At 37.3% G+C, this 20400-nt stretch overlaps 1 protein-coding gene across 2 annotated transcripts in view; it reads right to left on the bottom strand.

The window, feature by feature from the left end:
- Nucleotides 1-20400, bottom strand: part of COL28A1 (collagen type XXVIII alpha 1 chain) — a 67499-nt gene that overhangs the window by 34263 nt on the left and 12836 nt on the right. For both annotated transcript variants that reach the window (XM_048304937.1, XM_048304941.1), the window contains exons 12-21: nt 17858-17902; nt 17455-17508; nt 9171-9239; nt 7662-7730; nt 5851-5919; nt 4214-4282; nt 3383-3451; nt 2596-2664; nt 1155-1223; nt 146-217 (exon numbers count right to left, since the gene is read on the bottom strand). In XM_048304937.1, the coding sequence (XP_048160894.1) occupies nt 146-217; nt 1155-1223; nt 2596-2664; nt 3383-3451; nt 4214-4282; nt 5851-5919; nt 7662-7730; nt 9171-9239; nt 17455-17508; nt 17858-17902 (654 nt within the window). The remainder of the gene's footprint in view (nt 1-145; nt 218-1154; nt 1224-2595; nt 2665-3382; nt 3452-4213; nt 4283-5850; nt 5920-7661; nt 7731-9170; nt 9240-17454; nt 17509-17857; nt 17903-20400) is intronic.

Raw genomic sequence — 20400 nt, 5'->3', positions numbered from 1 at the left:
AAAACATCTCACCCAGTCCTTTATCCCTGGCAGAAGTATTGGCATATGCCTTCCTCAAGGATGAACTCCTTACCATGGCAAACCTGCAAATAATCTGTTCTCACTTCATCACCATTTTTGTCCATCTTTTACATGCGGTCCTTACCTTTTTCCCTGTCAACCCCATCTCTCCCTTCACCCCCTTCTCTCCTGCGGATCCTGGTAGACCTGTATCTCCCTTAAAGAAGAAAAAAAATCATTATGTCTGCATACTTCAGTAAGTTCTTTATTTTGTAAAATGGATCTAAAAGTTTGTGAAAGTATTGATTAAAGATAAACAATATTTTTTCTCAAATAAAAGTTGTTATTTCCAGTAAGCTAAATGTTCTATAGAGACAGTAATTTTTAATACCCATAAAATAAGTATCTGAAATTTCTTACCAAGTTTCCCACCTACTTCTTAAATCTTGGGCTTGTATTAAATAAATTTATATTTATTCAGTGAATAAAATCATGATTGAAAGCTGTTTGTTATTCTGTGCACAATAACAATATTAGATGAATGTAATTTAGTCAAACATCTGGGACTTAAAGAAAGGTCAGCCAAAAATGCCTGAATGATGTTATTGACCAGACACCAACCCCTCACCATTTGTACAAACTGACCAAGGCATTACTTTTGATGGTTACCAGAAAGAGTTGAAAGAATCCACAGGAAGCAGGATCTTTCATGATACAAGAAAAAATCATTAAAAACAAGATGACTGTGCCACCTTACCTGATTTTGGAAGCCCTACATAAGTCATTAAAGATATAGTGTGCAGTCCTCAAAATGGCATCTGAAGTCAAAGCTTTGAGTGTTTAACATCTCTTCCAACATGTAGGCAGTACAACCACTGTTGTCACACAGACTGGCTTTTTTTTTCAAATTATTGCACTGGGACAGAGTTAGCAACCTTTCTAACAGGTCCTGGAAAGACCTCACTAAAAAAGATTTGGGGAAAACTTTGTTCCAGTTATGGTTGTGGCAATGCTTTTATAAGAGTCACTGAAATTCCATCTTATTTTGACCACAAGTTAATTTATGCCAAAAAATCTTCTACTTGGTTTATCAGCAATTAGTGGGAGAATTAAAAGACCATGCAAAGAACAGTTAAAAATAAAAGCAGCCTCACTTTGACTCCTGGTGAGCTAATTCCTGGAAGTCCCACTTCTCCTTTTTGTCCAGGTTCACCTGGTTCACCCTAGGACACAAGAAGTCCTTAGTTTAATAGAGGAACACAATTTAACTTCATTCACTACTTGCACTATTTAATTAGCTGCTTACACATAGAGGTGGACGTGATGATCCTTATGGGTCTCTTCCAACTTGCGATATTCTACAATTCTATCATTGTAAGTGGTCAAGTTTTCAGACAAACAGTTTTCAACTGGAAAATTCTGTTCTTTAAAACCCCCTGTAACTTGTAGGACTGCATCTATTTTACTTTAACCCTGCAGTGGACAGCAAGTCTAAATAAATCACTCCAACTTTTTTCCTTATGCTTTAACACATTTTATTTTTTACTTTACAGGACTATATCAAAAACTCTGGTCACTGAATGAAAAGTGAGTCCAAATAAAGAACAATCAGAAGTCCTGCTTAAAAGGAAGTTTTACCCTCATAATTCTTTCTTCCTGTGGTTCTAAAACAGTTAAAGAGATAGGAACTCCATTTTTCAATTTTGCTTTATCACCTTAAGAGAACTGGCCTACCACATAACATGTTTCACAGATACCTATTTTTTCTGCACATTAATATTAAATGTTGCTGCTATAACCACTGCTTACATGCCAAAGTTATACCCAGAAGAAAATCACCAGTTTTCTCCCTGCTTTTGCTACAGTGACTAATATCTTCCTCTCATAAATCAAGGTGAGCACACTAAGCACACTTCTGATTTATAGTTCATCAGTTCATTCCACTTGTTCTCGTTACATTTCAGCAATTGCCCTTTTCTCCTCTCACAGCACTCACCTGACACTGTACCACTAGAGGCCTGGGCTTTGACTGCAGTAATTGTTTTCCACACTTTTGTGTACTCTTCCTACTTCCCCTCCTTCTGCGGTGCAGGGTCAGCTAAGTACCCTTCAGCTCTTTTTCCTCTCCTATTGTTTCTATCTTTGGTTTTGGTTCTTTCTCACAATGATCATCAAACGCTGAAGGCCAGGCTGAAGGTGTGGTGGGACTAGCTTGAAGTCTCAAAACCATCACTGAACTAAAGCTAAATTGTTAGGTAAAATGACTTACTTGAAGAGAGCATGCATGTGGCACCAAACTCATTGGACACAAAGAAGTCTGAAAGATCCTCTGTTTATAAGTATGTGTTCATTTAGAACCAGAAGTTCACATTCACAAAGGTTAAGAGCTGATGCTAAGCAGGCAGAAGCCATATGCTCCACTTTGGGAACATCTTCATAACATGGATGGCTTTCCCTCTAAGACTCAACAGGAATTGTTATCTCCAATGAAGAGTTACATTTTCATCTCATCAAACACACTTTTGAAAAGCCTGGCAAAGACACTTACTGTTTTGTGACAGTGCTGCTTTTAAAAAACAATGTCTGAACCATTACCTTTGGTCCTGGCCGACCAGAACCTTGAGAGCCTTTTGCCCCAGGGTTTCCTCGTGGACCCTGTATACCCTACAAAGCAAAATAAATGAGTTAGTGCATTACACTCTTCCACATCTGAAATTCACCACATGCCCATCTTTCAGTTAATAATGATTTTATCTTATCTTTAAAAGAAATCAATTAGCTTGCCTGTCCTTGGGCTTAGTTCTGAGATCTTTATTTTATTTTTCCTTTGTCACTAGCCTGTAGATTTCACTGATGTGTCAAGTGTAATGACAATTACCTTTTAGGGAAAAAACAAACGGGAAACCTCTCAGTATCTGCACCTAAGTCTTGATTCCACGGGATACTACGATGGAAGCATGAAGTCTTCTTTCCAAAATTAACAGAACCCAGATCTTTTGGAATGTTTCAGTTTTTCTTTATCCAACTTCTAAAGGGTGTGTTTAAGTTTCAAAGGGCTCAACATTCAGAAGTGGTGGGTTCTTAACCTTGTGAAACTCTTATGTACAATATATCACCATCAGAACAATGCCATCTGATTTATCTCCTATGCAAATTATCATGCGGATTAGACCAAATTTACATTTGTTTGATTCTAAGACCATTCAAATCAGTCGAAAACAGTTGTATTTACAAGCTTTGCCTAAAGACTAGTTTGATACTTTTAAAAATGAAAAATCACTATGAGTTTTTTAATGTATTTACATCAAAATTACAGCTCTGATAAAATATAAAATGAAAACTGTATGCAAATGCTCATTACATGTCCAAAATGTAGACTTACCCGGCTTCCTTGACTGCCTATTCCTGGTGCTCCTGGTGGGCCCTGTGGTCCTACTTGGCCTTGTTCACCCTATAGAAAAAGTATTCCCAAGAACTAAATTGCAGTAATTCATGCTACCTGTTTAACATATTTAAGCTACAGAGCAGCAGTCCTCAAGCTGTATTATCTTGAAGTCACTGCTTCTATTTGAATGAAATATGTTTGGAATATCTGGAAGTCTGCCTATGACAACTGATCTAATAAAAATAATAGCCCTTCTTCCCTACAAACTCTATCTCATTTATAACACTAGATGATCATACCTGTAACTTTATTATTAGAAGGATCCATAGCTCATCTTTACATATTGATATTAATTTTAAAGTTTTTCTTGTACAGAAATATACAGTTTCTTGCACAACACTCAGAAGAAAAACTTGCAAGAGTAAACACAGCAGCTACGGAGTATATCAAAAACCTAAAAATATCTGAGTGTTTCTTTGCCTGTTCCAGGTCCATTAGATGAGATGACTCAGGGATTTTTACATTTTAATATTTATTTTAAAAATTAAACTATTTTAAATAGAATAGTTCTGAAATTATTTTAGGAGAAAAAAAGTACATTTCTTCCCTCATACTCCCAGCTGCATAGAATACAGTCCTTAGCGCTCCAAGCTAACACCTACTTGCACTGATGAATGCACCCCATGGAGCTGCATGGAACTGTGTAACATACCTCCTCAGATCCAGGTAAAACATACCTTTGTATAGTTGTGATATAGTGTAAAAAATTAGTCTTAATTTAACTATAATTAAGTATAGATACAATTAGAAGAATACCCTGTGCCTCACCTTGTCACCTTTCACTGGTTCACCTTTTGGTCCAGGATCACCATCTTTACCTGTAGAGCCTTTTTCACCCTAGAAATACATGACAGTTTTGAAACTTATATTTGGGAACTTATAAAGAACACCATCTTAGACAAACTGGTCATCACAATGTGGTTAATGAGGAAAAAAGTATTCCTTTACAAACAAACTAGGAAAATAATCAATGGAATTACCAATATTAGAGAAAAGAAAAGAAATTGGTTACAATTCATAACATACTTCATCTGCATTCGTGTTTCTGAACATAGGACTTCAAAGGGAGAAAATGAAATACTCGGAGGTGACGCAGGCCGACTTGAAGGGTCGAGCTCTGGCGTGCCGTCAGTCAGAGGGAATGCAGCGTCGTTTCCACAACGTCCCCAGGGAACACCTTTGGTGGCAAAGCAGGGCGCAAGCTGGACACGTGCTGCTTCCGCCTCAGAGGAGGCACGACAGGCAGCCGGTGCCTGGGCTCGCGACAGCCCGGGGGTAAAGGAACAGAGAGGGGCCTCTGGTGTGGGTTCCAACACAGGTTTATTGCCAGAGGGTCCAGGGACCAGAAAGGCCCCAAGGGAAGCCGTGCATGGCTTCATAAAGGGGGGTGGAACAAGTCGGGGAAAAGGGAAGCACCCAATGGAGTACAACCAAGGGGGAGGATACCAGTAAACTCGAATCACTGGGAAAAACAGGGAGGTGGAAGTCACAACAGTGAACCAATGAACAACAGAGAGAAATAGAACTTTCTAGAACAGGGGGAGGTAACTTGTGCCCGAGAACCACCCAGGGGGATGTGGCTTAGACCTCTGAGCCATCCCATGATCCACCCTCCGACCCACTGTCATGGGCGGGGAAATCCACCCAATGGATGGCCCTGACTTGAGTGGCACGTAACGATCTGGGCTCCTGAGTGAGCTGAGCCACCCCAACAAGGAGGAAGGAAGTTATATTTTAAAACATGACAATATGCTCACTAGTTGGAGAGATCAGTTCAGAACTGAGTGCAAAGACATGACTGATGCCTTTTCCATAATAGGAAGAAAAATGTTTGCTTAGTAGTTCAAGGCTCTGGAGAATCTTGACGCCCTAAAACAGGGGGATATATTTTGATGGGAAATTCAGTTATGATTTATTCATAGATCTTTGATTGTTTGTACTTATTTTTAAAAAAATGAAAGTTGACATCTATTAACCTAGCAAATGCCCTAAATGAGATAACTGTCCACAGAGACTCATACAACCCATCTTCCAGTTTCCCAAAATGGTACAGCAAAATGAAAGCAGCTGCTGAATATTTTCTTCCAATACAGAATATAAATAGCTTAGTAGTTTCTTGGAAGACAATTTATCTCACTAATGCAATCAAAAGAAGTTATCTTATTAAACACATAAGTAAGAAAATCATTAACTTACTGCTGATGAGGGACTGTACAATTTTTTTTCTAATTACCTGGATAGAGTTTCTGAAATCAGTGGGATATTCAGAGAGCACAGAGATTCAGAAAACCAAGATCCATCATCCAACATTTTATACTAACGGAATTATCAATGGCCTTAAATAATTTAGACACTAATGCAAATTTGATCCACAATGTTAAATAAAGTAATTTCCAGAAAACTACCTTTTGGCCTTGAATGCCCTCTCCTGGCAGACCTCTCTCACCTGGTGAACCAGCAGGGCCAGGTGGTCCCTGAAAGAAAAGAGAAAATATATTCAACTGTATCAGCAATTCAATTTTTTATAGACATTTTGTCTAATTTGCTAGTACAGGTTTTTGCAACACTTATGACGCTGGTAAGTGAAAATGCTTCCATAACATCTGGCTGAGCCCAGGCAAGTAAAGTGTAACAACCATTAGTTGGGTCATTTAGATTAGAAAAAGCCAATGCTGAACTAATGTAAATTATGTAATTAATGTCTAAAGATTGTACTCTTAAAACTCAAATGAATATGTAGATTTATTTATTAAAAAAATGTTAATACAGTGAAATGTGTTCCCCATAATTTCATATCATTTCATTAATTTCCTAATAAAAATAATCAGTTTGAACATATTTTTTTATACATAATGACAGGTTACGCACATAACATGAATGTTAATATCGATTTACACAAGTACAGAAATAAGTTTTTTTCTAACACTTTCTCTCTTCTTGCAAAATTCAGCCAACTTTCATTATATAAACGTAGTAAGTATTTTTAAGGATGGGCTTGATTAAACAAAAAGTTTCCACATATTTTTGTGAGAAAAGTAGTCTTTCACAACCACAAAGTAACTTTCAAAAATACTATTAGAATCAATCTAACGCCTTGTCTTGGGGTGACCTTATGATGTGTATCCCATATTGCTGCCTATGCCCAGAAATTAATTTTTGTGCCTTTCTATGCCTCTAAACTGAGCCTGAGAGGAGGAAGGAAAAAAACTGAGCAAAACTTTTGCAAAGCAGTTTGCAGCTTGTTCAAGGTCACACACAGATAGCAATTTGTTTCCCAGCTGCGGCAGGGGAGGGAGGAAGCACCCGGATTGCTGCACCCAGAACAGGTTTTTTTTTTGGCCAGTGGTTCAGCTGCTTTGTTCTCCGGAGAGAGACTGAGAGTTGAACTTTTCCTTCTCTGGAATCTCGGATTTTCTCCCTTTTCTACTGGACTGCTTGATTGCTTTAACATCAGAGCACATCGGGAGGACTTTCCACCGGGCACAGAGGGCCTGGCCCTGGGCCAAGTCCCAGCTCCGAGAGACCAAAGAGAGGACTCCAACACTTTCCCAGGTTTTTTCCTCCACAGTGACAGATTTTATTATTTAGCATTATTTTCCTTTTCCCGTGTGTTTGTTAAATAAATAGTTTTATCTCCTTCACTTTCCTTCGAAGAAAATTTATTTTTTCCCAAACCTGGTGGGTGGAGGGGTAGTTGTGCCTTCTCTCAGAGGATATATTTCTAAATCTGGCCAAACTGGAACACACCTATCTACATTTGTGGCTTCATATGCATAAGAAAACCATACATTTTATAAATTTCAGGGAAAAAAAGCAGCCAGAGAGCATTAAATCATGATCTTGCCAAAGTTCTGTAATTCAGAACATAAAGACATAATTAAAAGCATGTAATTTGGGTCCTTTTTCTTGAAGTGATCCAAATTACACACAGGAGTCAATTTTTAATTATCCTCAACTTAAACGAGTAGGAGTATACATATACAATTTTTTTATTTTCCCAAAACTGACTTGGGTGTGGTTTTATTCTCCTGCTTGGACAAGCCACATGCAACTACTGATGAAATAACTGGACTGGAATAGCTGAACACGCTCGTGCTGCTCCAGACTAGGTACAAGGTGCTTATGGAATCAGTAGCCAGTATAGCTACTGACAATCAATTACACTCACTAAGACTCTGTTGCATTTCAATTTCCAACGCACGTATCACTGACTTACAGGTATTCCCGGCTCACCAATTCCAGGAGGTCCTGGCAATCCAATTGTACCTTCTCGACCTTCAGCACCCTTGTGAAAAAGAAAATCAGAAAGTTCAGTCCTAATTCAACTTGGTACTTTTGAAGAGTGTAACATTTACGTATAGATGATTTAACTGTGTCACCACAAAGGCTTGAAATCTAATGTGTAGCTTCTCCTAAAGGAAAAAAACCCCATACATGGTGTTTTAGAAACATTTGTAAGTACCCTTCACTTAATACTTGAAGCACTAGATTGCATTCCAGCCCTCAAGACACAGGGGTAACTGCTTAAAATTGCAAAGCCTAAGAGATGACAGACATGAGGGAGCTAAGTCAGACTGAATTTGGCTACAGTACCAAAGCAGGATTGCTGAGGCAGGAGGAATGCTCACTGTAGCCTCTATCTAGGTACTCAAATTGTAGCCTGCCTGCTTCAGTGGAATATGGGATTGCATGGGAACTCTAGGAGCTGCATGCTTTCTGCATCTTCTATTTACAAGGTGTCATAATCTTCACAATTTCTTCACTTTACTGAAAACTATGTGCTTTGAGGATAAGGCAACAGAGGATTTTTATCTTTCTACAGAGCAGTAAAGAGACAGAGGGTGCCATTTCTTCTCCATAACCTATTTTCCCTTCTGGAAGGACCCAGTATTGTTCCTTTTACATGGCAAAATACCAGTTTCTGAGCTTATAAACCCTCTCTGTGTTCTGGGATCTGCCCCGCTGCACAGGAGAAATGTAGGAATTCAATGAACATAAAAATTAGAGCACTAAAAGCAAGAAAATGTAAGTATATTAGACAACGGCACTTGGCTCCAAAACATTGTGAAAAGATGGCATAAAGCTACACCAGAGACTCAGCACCAGAACTAGAGTGCTCTGCCCAATTTATACTTCTTGTCTGAGTCTGAGATGCAGGTCTCTGACAAAACTCTCGTAAACTAAGGAGTCATGTTTCCTATGCAGATGTTTTTGTAGTTTTCCAAAGGGGGATCTGTCTGACCAGCATAGGCAGACATGACTTTTCCAAGGCTGGATTCCACCTTCCAGTCTTTTGCAATAAAATGAGATGGAGGTATTAAATGCTGCACGAGAGTATCTTACAACTTTTATGAATATCTGTTCCCTAGTGAATGACAACGAAAATCTCTCACTTGACCATATATCACAGTGACTGAGATGTATTCCTATATCTCCAAGTGTGGTTTACTCATTAATGCAACCATTTGCTAGTGCTTGAAAATTACCTCACACAGCAAATCCCCATTTAAATGGCATCATTTCTGACTTCGATCAATAGGATCATCATAAAAGTTCAACAGTTGCTGGAAAAGCAGGTCTTTTATCTCTATCCTATGTGAATACAAAAACCTGTCAATCAGTTTTACATTTAGATGATAAGAGTTTGATAAAACAATGAGTGAGAAATTTAATTCAAAAAAATGACTGCCCACAGTCATCACTTTAACATACTGCTGAGAGTTACCTTGGGTCCTGGCTCTCCAATGCCAGGGAGTCCTGGAGGACCATAGGGACCTGGAGGGCCTTGTTCTCCCTAAAGAGAAAAAATGGAAAGAAACTATTAATGTGAATAGAATTTCAACTAAATTCTGACAGTGTCTTTCCAAAGCCTCATTTAGGACTAGAGAATACATTTTAAGTAAAAAACAAATAAACAAAACAAAACAACTAAACCTGTCTTGAAGAAATAGGTTAAGATTAGAAGCAGGGTCAATATCCTGGCCATACGAGTTACTGAAAGAGATAATAATGTTATAAAGCCACTCTTCCAAATGCGTCATGAAAGATAAAAAAAAAAAAAATTATTCTTTGTCCTATCTTTGGTCCTGACTTCATCCAATATTCTGGTGTTTCCACAGACTTTCCTTTATAGAAAGATGGGTATTTGGAAATGAAGCAGAGCTTGCAACACTGCACTCAAGGTTCTTGCCATAGCAACAAATGCACACATAGCATGACTTCTGTTCCTACTGCTATCTTTGACTGCAGCTCCTAATTCTCTTCCTCCCTTCTGGATACTGTGTTTCTAAGAAAGCCAACACAGCCACATAAAGTTACTAACAATAAGTTACTAAAAACGTTTCTGTCAAAATGTGTTTATATTATGGGAAAGTGTTAATCTTTTGGGGATTTAAACTTTTATTTACTGAGAAATTTTATATGCCGAATTCTTTCAATGAGAATTTTGCACTTGGGAAGTCATTGGAAGCGTAAAAAATTACATTTCCTCACAAAACAAGTCAGGTTTTCTTTCAGCCAAAGAACGAAGATAAGATGCAGGAATGGAAAGATACAGGAGAAGTAAATAAACAGATTATTCTTGAAGCTTAATTTCTGATAACTATGCACTTGGAGTGCTACTGCTGCAGCTTTAAATCTAGAATAATGTGGAACTTGTTGCCCAGACTCAAATTCGTTCCACCTTAACAGTATAATAATTTGGAAAGTAGCTATGAAATGTAAAACTTATTCAAAATGCAAGGTTTTCTAGCACATCTTTTAATTCAATAAATTAATACAGCACCAGGAGAAGTTACATCCTAAAAGGCAGAGACAAATCAGACAAAACTGGTATTACCCAGCAGAATAGCATATCTCCACACAGGACACTGACAGGGTATTAACAACATTGATATTGTGTTATTGTGGATTCTGTGCATGCAACTATTGCCAAAATACAAAATACAGCTAGAAGGTTAACTGTATTGCTAGGCAGAACTTATTGTTCTGGGTTCCTAATAATATTTTCATGAAACCTTTGGACCAGAGTCACAATTCAGTTCATCTGTATCCAGATTATTCACAAATGACAATTTTTACTGACATAAAGCCAATTGCAAATTTACCCGTTTTCCTCATAGCTGTGTTTTTCCTGATGTGCTTGTTTGAAACTGATCAAACAAGAACAACAACAATTCCTTAAATGACCCATCTTCTACACTTCCTACAGCCTGGTGCCCAGGAAGTTTTGCCTTTCAGCCCATAGGCTCCCTTACCTCAGCACCAACTCTGGCTTCAGTACCTTTCCACTCGACAAGTCACGTTAACAGGTTCAGCCCTGTGCAGCTTCAGGGCCTGAAGGCAGTCTAGGATGGAAAGGGATGGATCTACCCACTGCAAGAGGTGTCAGAGTGAGAAAGGAACAGGCACAGGCTGTTGTCAGGCAAGGCAGCATGCTAAGTATTAGTTGTTCCAATTCACAGTCCTTGTTTCTTCCATGGAGAAGGCAGACTGCTATTTCTGTCGTGGCAGGATGTGTGACCATGCCCCACAGAATGAATCCAAAAGATACGCAAAGTTGAAAATATATTAAAAAAAATCTGTCAGGTAAAAAAAGTCGTTCAACTGTATACAGCACCACCATGCCCTGGGCACGGCAAATGCAACTAAGCACACTGGCTCCAGCTGATAGAACTAAACCTCTGAAATGGTGTAGGAACTTGTTGCATGCTGAAAAATGATATCTGATAAATACAGGCTCATCTCTCAGCTGAAACAATAAGCCAACCCCCTTTGTTGTGCTTGGTAAGTGCCCTCCAATTTTTTCCTGTCATCCAAATGGACATTGTGTTTCCTGTTCATGCTGATAGTCCCTGAAAGAATTTCCCAAGGACAGTAACTCTGAGGGATGCTTCCAATCACAAATAATTCACTCCTTTGCAAGTTTACCCACATGATAGAGCCAAGCCTTGAATGCAGCTGATAGTCCTACTGAAGTTAATATTTTTCCAAAAGCTCTACTTTTTAAACCATGATAAAAACATTACACAGTTTTCCTTGCAATGACTGGTGTCATGTGCCTTGCAAGAACTGTTGCTGTAGGTATGGTACTAGTAGGTGCTGGGGGAGGGAGTGTAAGAAGCCCTTGTGATAAAAAAACCATGTAGGGTAGTATGAAAATGTTGTTCTCCGGAACACTTTTTTATGGATAGAGGATGCCTGAATATTAACAGAGAAAGAAACCCAACCTTCTACCAGACCACATGCAAAACTTGAAAACTTAAATGATTCAGTCTGTTCTAAAGACTGAATGCTTCAAGCTTCAAATGGCTATTAACAAATCTGGGTTTTATCTTCTGTGGTCTTGGTGCTACAGGTAATGTGGAATTTATGAAAACCATAAAGTTCTGGCAATAATAATATCACATTATGTCTACATGTAGAGAGAAAAGTCTGCTTCTCCAAATAGCTTTTTTGTAATAATTTTCTTCATTTAATGCTTTGCTCACATTATTTTTTCTCTCCTTATAGGGATTTTCCTTCAGGTGGCATCTAATAGCATCTGGAGCAATGGGAAGGAAAATTACACTCGATTTGAGCTTAATGTTTTAACATATTGAAATTGTACCATTTTAGGCCTGGAACATACTTAACAGTGTAACCCAAAAAACCACCATCTGCCCCCCCAAATTGTTCATTATGTTAGGATGAGTTCCTGTTAGTGCTAATATAAATAATTTCTTTCCTTTTCAGAAAGCCCATGTATACTGTAAGGAACACAAACACTCTGTATTTCAGTCTACAGCTACAGTAAAAAAAAAAAAGTCTTTCAAATGTAATGATTTTATCTTTAAACATTGGCAACAACAATGCAAATAGATTTAAACATTTTAACAGATACCTAGGAACTAAACTTGTTCATAGGAAAGTTGGATTTTTTCAGTCTCCTGGGAAAGTTGTAACTTGCCACATAAGTGAGGAAAGAATTCGTATGTCATGAGAGAAGAAGCAGATGCCTTAGCAGTTCATTCTAGGACATGCATTTGGGAAAATATGCAATGATGGATTTTTCATAGAATTGTAGCAGGATGATTTTACAGAAATAACACCTTTGAATATCCACATTCAAACTTAACCTTTTCCTTATAAGTTTGAATACATGTCTGTTCATAAAACTTTAGCCTTTAATTGAAAATCTTATTACACAAATCAAATCAGAGAGGGTCCTTACTACAGTGGTGGATTTTAAGAACTTCATTCTCAGCCTTTCCATGAATAGATTGTGATTTCTAGAAACATGCACTTTATATCTAGTAGCTGGTTTAAGAGTTTAAATAAACCCAATGTCAATTCTGAAATGATAACCATAAGTACTCCCTGCTCATCACTTTTTTATGAGTGGAGCACAGGTCATACCCTGATATCACACCCCAGTTTTATAATCTGTAACCATATGATTCTGTTTGTAAATTATTCACTGAAATTTGTAACTAGTCACTACTATTGTCCTCACTAACAAACACATTTTCAAAAATTAACTGAAGTATACTCTTATGGAACCTTACTGGTGCTATTGCATAGAATACCTCATTGTTGGTCTGGGGTTTTTCTAATAAATATCAGTTAAGCATTTGAAAATAAACTAAACCCAGAAAAAATAATGTCGGCTAGTCTGAGTAAATCAACAGATATGTGCATGCCTAAAATAAACTTTTTATCCAACACTAAGAATACTAGGTGACCCCAATTTAGCTTTGCAAAATGCTATATTCATTCCTAGAACTCTGTTTTCCAGAAAAAATCATGATGATTCTGTTTCCTTCCTGGAGAGGACACCAAGATGAATTAAGTCCTTTTGTGTTAGAATGTTGGATTTTTCCTGGTTTTTATTGCTATTGAAGAGCAAAGCTGTCTTCTATTGAGAACACAACAACACAATGTGGGAATAGGTAAGTCTAACAAAAGACATGAAGTAACCAGTCCAGATGCTGTTTAATTGTATGAACCGAATTAAGAGATATGTAGAACCTAAGCAGGAAAATGACAGAAATCAGGTTACTGAAAAAGTCAAATCATAGATGGGATTCTCACTGGATAATGTTTATGGACTGCTTCTGACAGACTATATTACATTTACAGAGCAGAACCAAGAGTGGCATGGCTTTTCTCTTTGCCAATTTTCTGTTTCTTGTACTTTTAGTCTTTTACCAAGTGAAGTAGGATCTTCTGTGTTTTGGAAATTGTTGAATCATCCAGGAAAATTGTATCATGGGCCACCCCTGAATTCTTAGTGAGACAAGGAACACAAAATCTGAGTTTCTTGCTCCTATAAGCTGCAGTTTGACAAGAGTTGAGTGTCTCTACCTTAGACCCAAGGTTACTAATTGGTGTTCTGCAAATTCAATTAATTAATTCTGTGTGATAAAATAACTGCATTTTTTTTCCTATTGGTTTTCTTCGTAAGTTTTATAGCTGAATGAGGTACACTTTGATCCAAGTTTTTATTTTATGTTACAATATAGATAATATGTGACGGCTGGTGAGGCTGAAGAATGCCTTAAAGTGAAGCAGATGTCTAAGAAAACATAAAGCACCAGTGTGAATAGTATTTCTTTTGGTATTTCAAGTTAGTGAAATAGAAAAAACAGCATAGAATTTGGCTTTAAAAATTTTTTTTTCTTTGATAAACTTAACATCTTTGTATGAAACTTGTCAATGGGCAATAGAAAACCAGTAAACCAGGAAACAAGCAGAAGAATCCTGGTCCTTTGCTCAGGACTTGCTCTGGAAACAGGACCAAGATGTCTCGTTCAGAAGACAGGAGATACACAGTGAAAAGTGCCAGTTCCCAACTCCTATCTGTGCTTGAGTGAAGTGTCCTGTTACCCTCTAATGTTTTTCGCTTAAAAATTGTATTTTATACTGTGCTGTAGGTTATTGTTGACACAGAAGTTTAGTATTTGGTTAAATGGAAATATATTTAGACAGGTAGATTAATAATAATAATAACAATAATAACAATAATAATAATATGAATTAACATACTTTTATGCGTTTTTTTTCTGGAAATGGAACTCAAATGTCTCATTTTAAATGCCTCAACCTCTTTATGGAGAAGGTTTATATATACAGGAATAAGATTATTTAGATGTTTTTGAGATGTTAGAACTTTGCAGAATTGCAAATAAGAGAAAAAATTTTTTTTAATTTGGATAATGGCAAAAACTGGTTCTAGTTAATGCCACACTGAGCTGCCTTCTGGGCAGGATACAGGTTGTTCAACATACTCACACATGGCTTGAAAAGAGGGTGGAAGTAAAGTGATGAAATTTGTCTGTATATTAAAGAGGTTATTAAATATAAGGACCAATTACAAAGTGCATTAGAAAGACTAAGAGGTTAAGGATGCGATTCAGGTCCATATGATTGCTTCTAAACATTTACGTCTACATGGAAACAGGTTGGCTGAGTTCCTGTCAGTGGAAAGTTGTTCAGCGCAGGCAGTGGGACTTAGAGAGCTTCAACTCACTACTGGCAACACAATAAATCAGTATCATTAGAAGGAAAGAAAGTATTGCACAGTCAGGGAAACTTCACATTGAGAGACTAGCCAGCAGCTTGAGAATAAGAAAGTGCCTATGAATAATAGAAGTAAAGATGAAAAGTTCCTTTAAGTAATTTCTTGGACAATGTTTCTCGACTCCATGCTACCTTGTTTCAGACAATTCAAATTGAATTAGTTGAAGGTGTAATGCCACCAAGCCTCTCCTGCTGGTGGCTGCCAGAGCCAGTGGCACCCAGACAACACACAGACAACACTGTCCTCACCTGTGTCTGCCACCTGGCACTGCCAAGTGACAGGATGCATCCATACCTGTAACCAGCATTATAGAGGTGTGGGATGCACTGAGCCGGCCAGACACATGAGTGGACTGTAAACTTCACTACTGAGACACAAAGCATCTGTAGGCTGAGGCTGAGCTGGAGTTTGTATTTTGAGGAACCGAATCTACTCTTTCAAACCTCAACATGGCCCAGTAACAAAGAATAAAAGTTCAGCAGCAGTGTTCTGTGTAATGTCACATCGATACCAATGCCACCAAGATGAAGTCACTAGTTCAATTCAAAAAGCAGAAAGTATTAGCATGGAAAGGCCAAGGAACTGCACTAAGAATAGACTTATTTATTTAATCCAAGGCAATTATAAATAACTGCCACTTTTCAGAGATATTGTGTTATGTGTCATGAAAACTAATCTTAAAAGAGCAATTTAATAATCCTTCGGTCAGGACAAAAAATATTGGAAGGACTGGTATGTGTCTGAACCAAAAAAGGCCTTGACCTTTACTAGCTGAATGGCTGCTTATTAATCTGAAAACAACCACTGATTATCTCTACTGATCATTAAAAAATTTTTCACTCATGTCAAATAAGCCCCAAAATGCCAAAGGTTAGCTTTGGCATTCGGTATGGACATGAGATAACCCTTAAACATACATATGCTTCTTCTATACTCTTCAAGTATAATTATCTAAGCGTGTTAGCTAAAGTTGTCTGGCAGTATTTTTTTTATTATAGATGTTTTGAGCATGGAAAAATCTCATCTGTAGGCTTTGAACAGCAGGTTGGGGAGTTGGAAGCTGATAAAAGAAGGAAGCTTCTTATTCTTACAGAAAATCTGCAGCTAAAGCCTAACAAAAGACCACAAATATTGTATCCATGTAGATGGATTCTAGAGAAAGATGTATGTATTTTACAGACATGAAAGTATGTGAAGAGACTGACAGGAGGACATAAAAGATTCAACAAATACAGTTCTGTATATAAAAGAAATATCTGGTCCTACTGTCATGGACTCTTCAGTGTGAAATGACAGATAAAAAAAATTACTGTCATTTGCTGCACTGAAGTTAAGAGACTCATGATTTTTCCACCACACGTATGAATAGCTTCTTTCAAACCCATCATCTTTCTTTTTCCACTTCTGAAATACTCTGCAGAAGCTTTCCCAATCAAGCATTTTGTTGAGAAGATGAAGAAATGAGAAGTATGAAAAAGCATTTGTCAGGAGGAGGAAAATCATGGTGGATGGCAATATTCCAAACCTTTTACAATAAGCATTTCCCATATCTAAATTTATTTCTGTGAATTTTCTAATTAAATTGTTGCCTAAGAAACAAAACATGAGTGTTTCTATACTGCATCTTTTACAAAGCAGCTTTGTATGAATTAATTTGCCTTGTATAACTTAGATTGTTAGCCAGGCTATCAATGATCCTGTGATAGAAAGTTGTTGCATCAAACTGATAAATGAAAGACCTTTCTGTACCGAACATTGATGTTAATAACTCTCCCATGGGCAAGACAACTGTGTTCACATCAAGCAATTTCCCAAAGGTTTGAAAACCAGAAGACTTCCCAAATTAATCACAAACTTTATCCAACTGATTTTGCTTGACAGGGTGTAGTCATTAACTCTAAATTATCTATTTTAAATATCACTAAGGCATTAATTGTCATAAAATCTCTCACCTCGACCAATTTCAAAGTTGTCTTAAGTTTTTACAGTACACAAGTAATTAAAAATTGTTATAAATACTCAGTCTGAAGGTTTTAACCAATATCTAGAAATACTTAAAATCTCTAAACACAGGCATTATAGACAAAAATATTCTAGAAAAAAAACTTCCCAAGTGATGGCAAAAGTCAAGACACATATTCAGGTGATTGAAATTCTGACATAAGTGCTGTGGCTCTAGGGAGGCCCTTGGTTGCATCCTATTGTGGCCCTACAAAATGCTCTTGGAGACCCAGATCGAGAAGTGGCTGTATGTGCCAACAACACCAAGCCTTCATCACATGCGGGTGCACTGTGCAGGTGGGGACATTATTGCTATGCAAATAACACCAATAATAAAAAAACTACTGACAAAAAAGGACACTAGAATATAAAGATTCTACAGAGTTTCTGCATCCTCTCTCCCTATACAAATAACATATTCAACTACACATACACAACTACATCTTACCTTATTGCCTTGAATGCCTTTTGGGCCTTGCTGACCTGGATCTCCCCTGATACCCTACAAAAAAGTAAAAGCAAAGAATGAGCTGTCTTTGAAGACACATATAAATTTGGGGTTTTACTTCCCCTGAATGGGGTGCAGTATAATACAGCACAATTCTAAGCTTTAAAGGACAAGAGTTTTCTGCATCATACCTTGTGAATATTGTTAATATTCAAAAACCAGTGCTGACAGAAAGGGTATCTTATTACTCCATGTGAATTGCAGGACAAAATTATTTGGCAGACTCTGCTGTCCTGGTGCCACATATACCATGGCTGTTCTTCACAGAATTGACAGGTTGTATGTAGAAGAAACTTACAGAACATGTCTTTCCTTTTTATTTGGTAGCTTTTAGTTCCCTTACCTGAGGTCCCCGAGGTCCCGTAGGGCCCACAGAGCCTTGCAGACCCTGAGGAAAAATTGGATTCAATTATCAGATTAAAAGGAAATTGCAATCTACTTTCAAGTGTCAAGAACTTGAAATGTATATGTAATGGCTCAAATCCCTGTTCAAGCATTTTAGGGACTTTATTCTCTCACCAGAGCACTGCTGCTCTCATACTGTATTCAGTAATTGCCTGTTACATTTCACCCTCATTATTTGGTTAAAATACTTTTCATCTACAACAAGCATAGTGAATGGCTACTTAATATCTTAGCTATTTGATTAAAAAATTTTTATTTGCTACAAGTTTTTGAATTTAGTTCCTAGAAACATATTAGATACAGAATTCTTAATAAAAATGCTGCAGTGTATATACCAGAATAACTTCAGGTAACTTTGCCTCACTAACTCTAACTGCTGTTCAGTAGCCTGGCAGAATCACACTAATAGTTCACAAAATCCATCAAAAATGCATCCAAAAATTTAAAATGCCATGCTATTTAATTCCATTAGCTGTGATTTCTCCATTTAATGAGTTCTTACCAGTCACCACTACTGCAGATTATTCAAAAATCATTCTGCCTCATTGTTTTTTGTTTAGTCACCATAATGCATATTCTACAGAATTTCACTACTTGAGTAAATATTCAGTTATAATTTATTTCTAAAGCAAAAATAATTTTGAACAAATTTACTGGTTTTTTATTTCTCTTACTTCTCTTTTAATTAGTAACATCTCTACAGGCAGAGGCACTAGCAGACTGCTGCATTTTTCAAGTTATGTGTCACATTTTGAACTCCTAATAGCCTTGACAAATTTAGCAATGATACCTATACAGAAATTCCATCGACTGCCCTCCCTAGAGATTGAGAGTCAGAAATTTTAAAAGATTCTCTACTCCCTGGTGTTTGCTCCCAGGCCAAGCATCAGCCACCAGAGAGAGAGATAATCCCACTCAGTTCCAGCACATTTCCAGCCCAATTACACAAGGAATGAAGGCTACAAACAGTGGCTGACGCAATGATGGCTACTTTTGGTAGCACACAAACATATCACTTGAGTCAGTTCTGATTTCAAAGCCAAACAGAAACTGTCTGAATTTCAAGCCTGAACAGCATTTGAAAAAGCTCTGATATACAGCACCAAAACTACTGGATTCAGTCTGATCAGTGAGATGAAAAATTGGTTGTGGAAAAATGCAACATTTTCAAATCAGACTCCCAATTATGCTTCAATATCCATCACTCCAGTTAAAGACTGATCTCAGAACATTGAATTTGCTTCTCATACATTTGGCTATATGTGTTCTGTGTCTGATTTTGTCTAGCCTAGAATGCTTTCTTTAAAAATAAAGTCATAACTTTGTTCTATCTTCAAGATTTGTGAATGTGAAAGTGGGAATTCTGGAACTGACTGATCCCCTGCAGAAGACAAAGTTTTTTCATCACTGTCCTCAACAGAAATGAAGCAAGCAGATTTCTGGCAGCCCTGGCATATGTTTTCTATATCCAGATTCCTTGGCTGCTTTGATTATGTTCTTTGCCAGCTTCTGAACAGCTTCCTTTTAGCTTAGTAGACATTTCAGATAACATCATGCTATTTCTCACTTATTGCCTGGATAAAGAAGGTATGATCTTTCTTTATTCCTCTGAGAGATGCAGCTCTCTCCTTTTTCATTGATATTTCAGACTTTTCCGATTCACTTGCTGCCATTTTGAACCACAGTATCCCAAAAGATATTCTCAGCCTTTAGGTTTTCGTTATAGTATAATGCCCTTTCTTCTTTGCTATAAGTGTTTCTGGAATGAATATTTATTAATTCCTACCTGAAATTAATCATCAAATAGCAGCTTCCAGGAAAACAAAAACTTTTCAAGGTGGTCTTTGATAAAGGTAAGCATAATATGGATGGCAAAACTGAAGAAATGTGCTTTAATAGAATGATAAGTGCAATGTAGTTGGTAGTTCTTAACAATTCTAACTATAAATCAGTGGTTTGCATTACTCATACAAACCTGCTCGTATGAATCAAGATACATGATTATCTCACTTAGCAGTAAAATATCCTTCCATCTTTCAGAATGCAAATAAACCAGATAAAAATCTGTATTCACTTGCAACATTACTGCACTCCAGGTTAAAAAGAAAGGAGGACAGGATAGAAGTGTGAATGCCCAGAGGGGCTCGTAGACCTGACAGTTGGTCATGTCGGGTAAGAACCTGCTTTTATTGCAATATAACTTTATACACTCAAATTGAAGTCAAACTTTTACGGAAATAAATTGGGTGGTCTCTGTAAAATGCTCAGTCCAGTGTAAGCAAGGCTTGGCATTGGTCAGGGCAGCTTTTGTTTTAGGCAAGGATCTGCATTTCTTATGCAAAATGGAAAAAAAACCCAATGCGGTGAACTGTGGGTTCAGTTTCCATAAATCATACTTCTACTATGAATGTATCTCTACCACCAGGGAATTATAAGGTGTTCCAAATCTAAAATAATCTTTTCAAGCTGTTTTTATGAATA

The sequence above is a fragment of the Corvus hawaiiensis genome, chromosome 1, assembly GCF_020740725.1.
Source record: "Corvus hawaiiensis isolate bCorHaw1 chromosome 1, bCorHaw1.pri.cur, whole genome shotgun sequence".
NCBI classification, from domain to species: Eukaryota; Metazoa; Chordata; class Aves; order Passeriformes; family Corvidae; genus Corvus; species Corvus hawaiiensis.
This window is presented reverse-complemented; position numbering and strand designations above follow the sequence as displayed.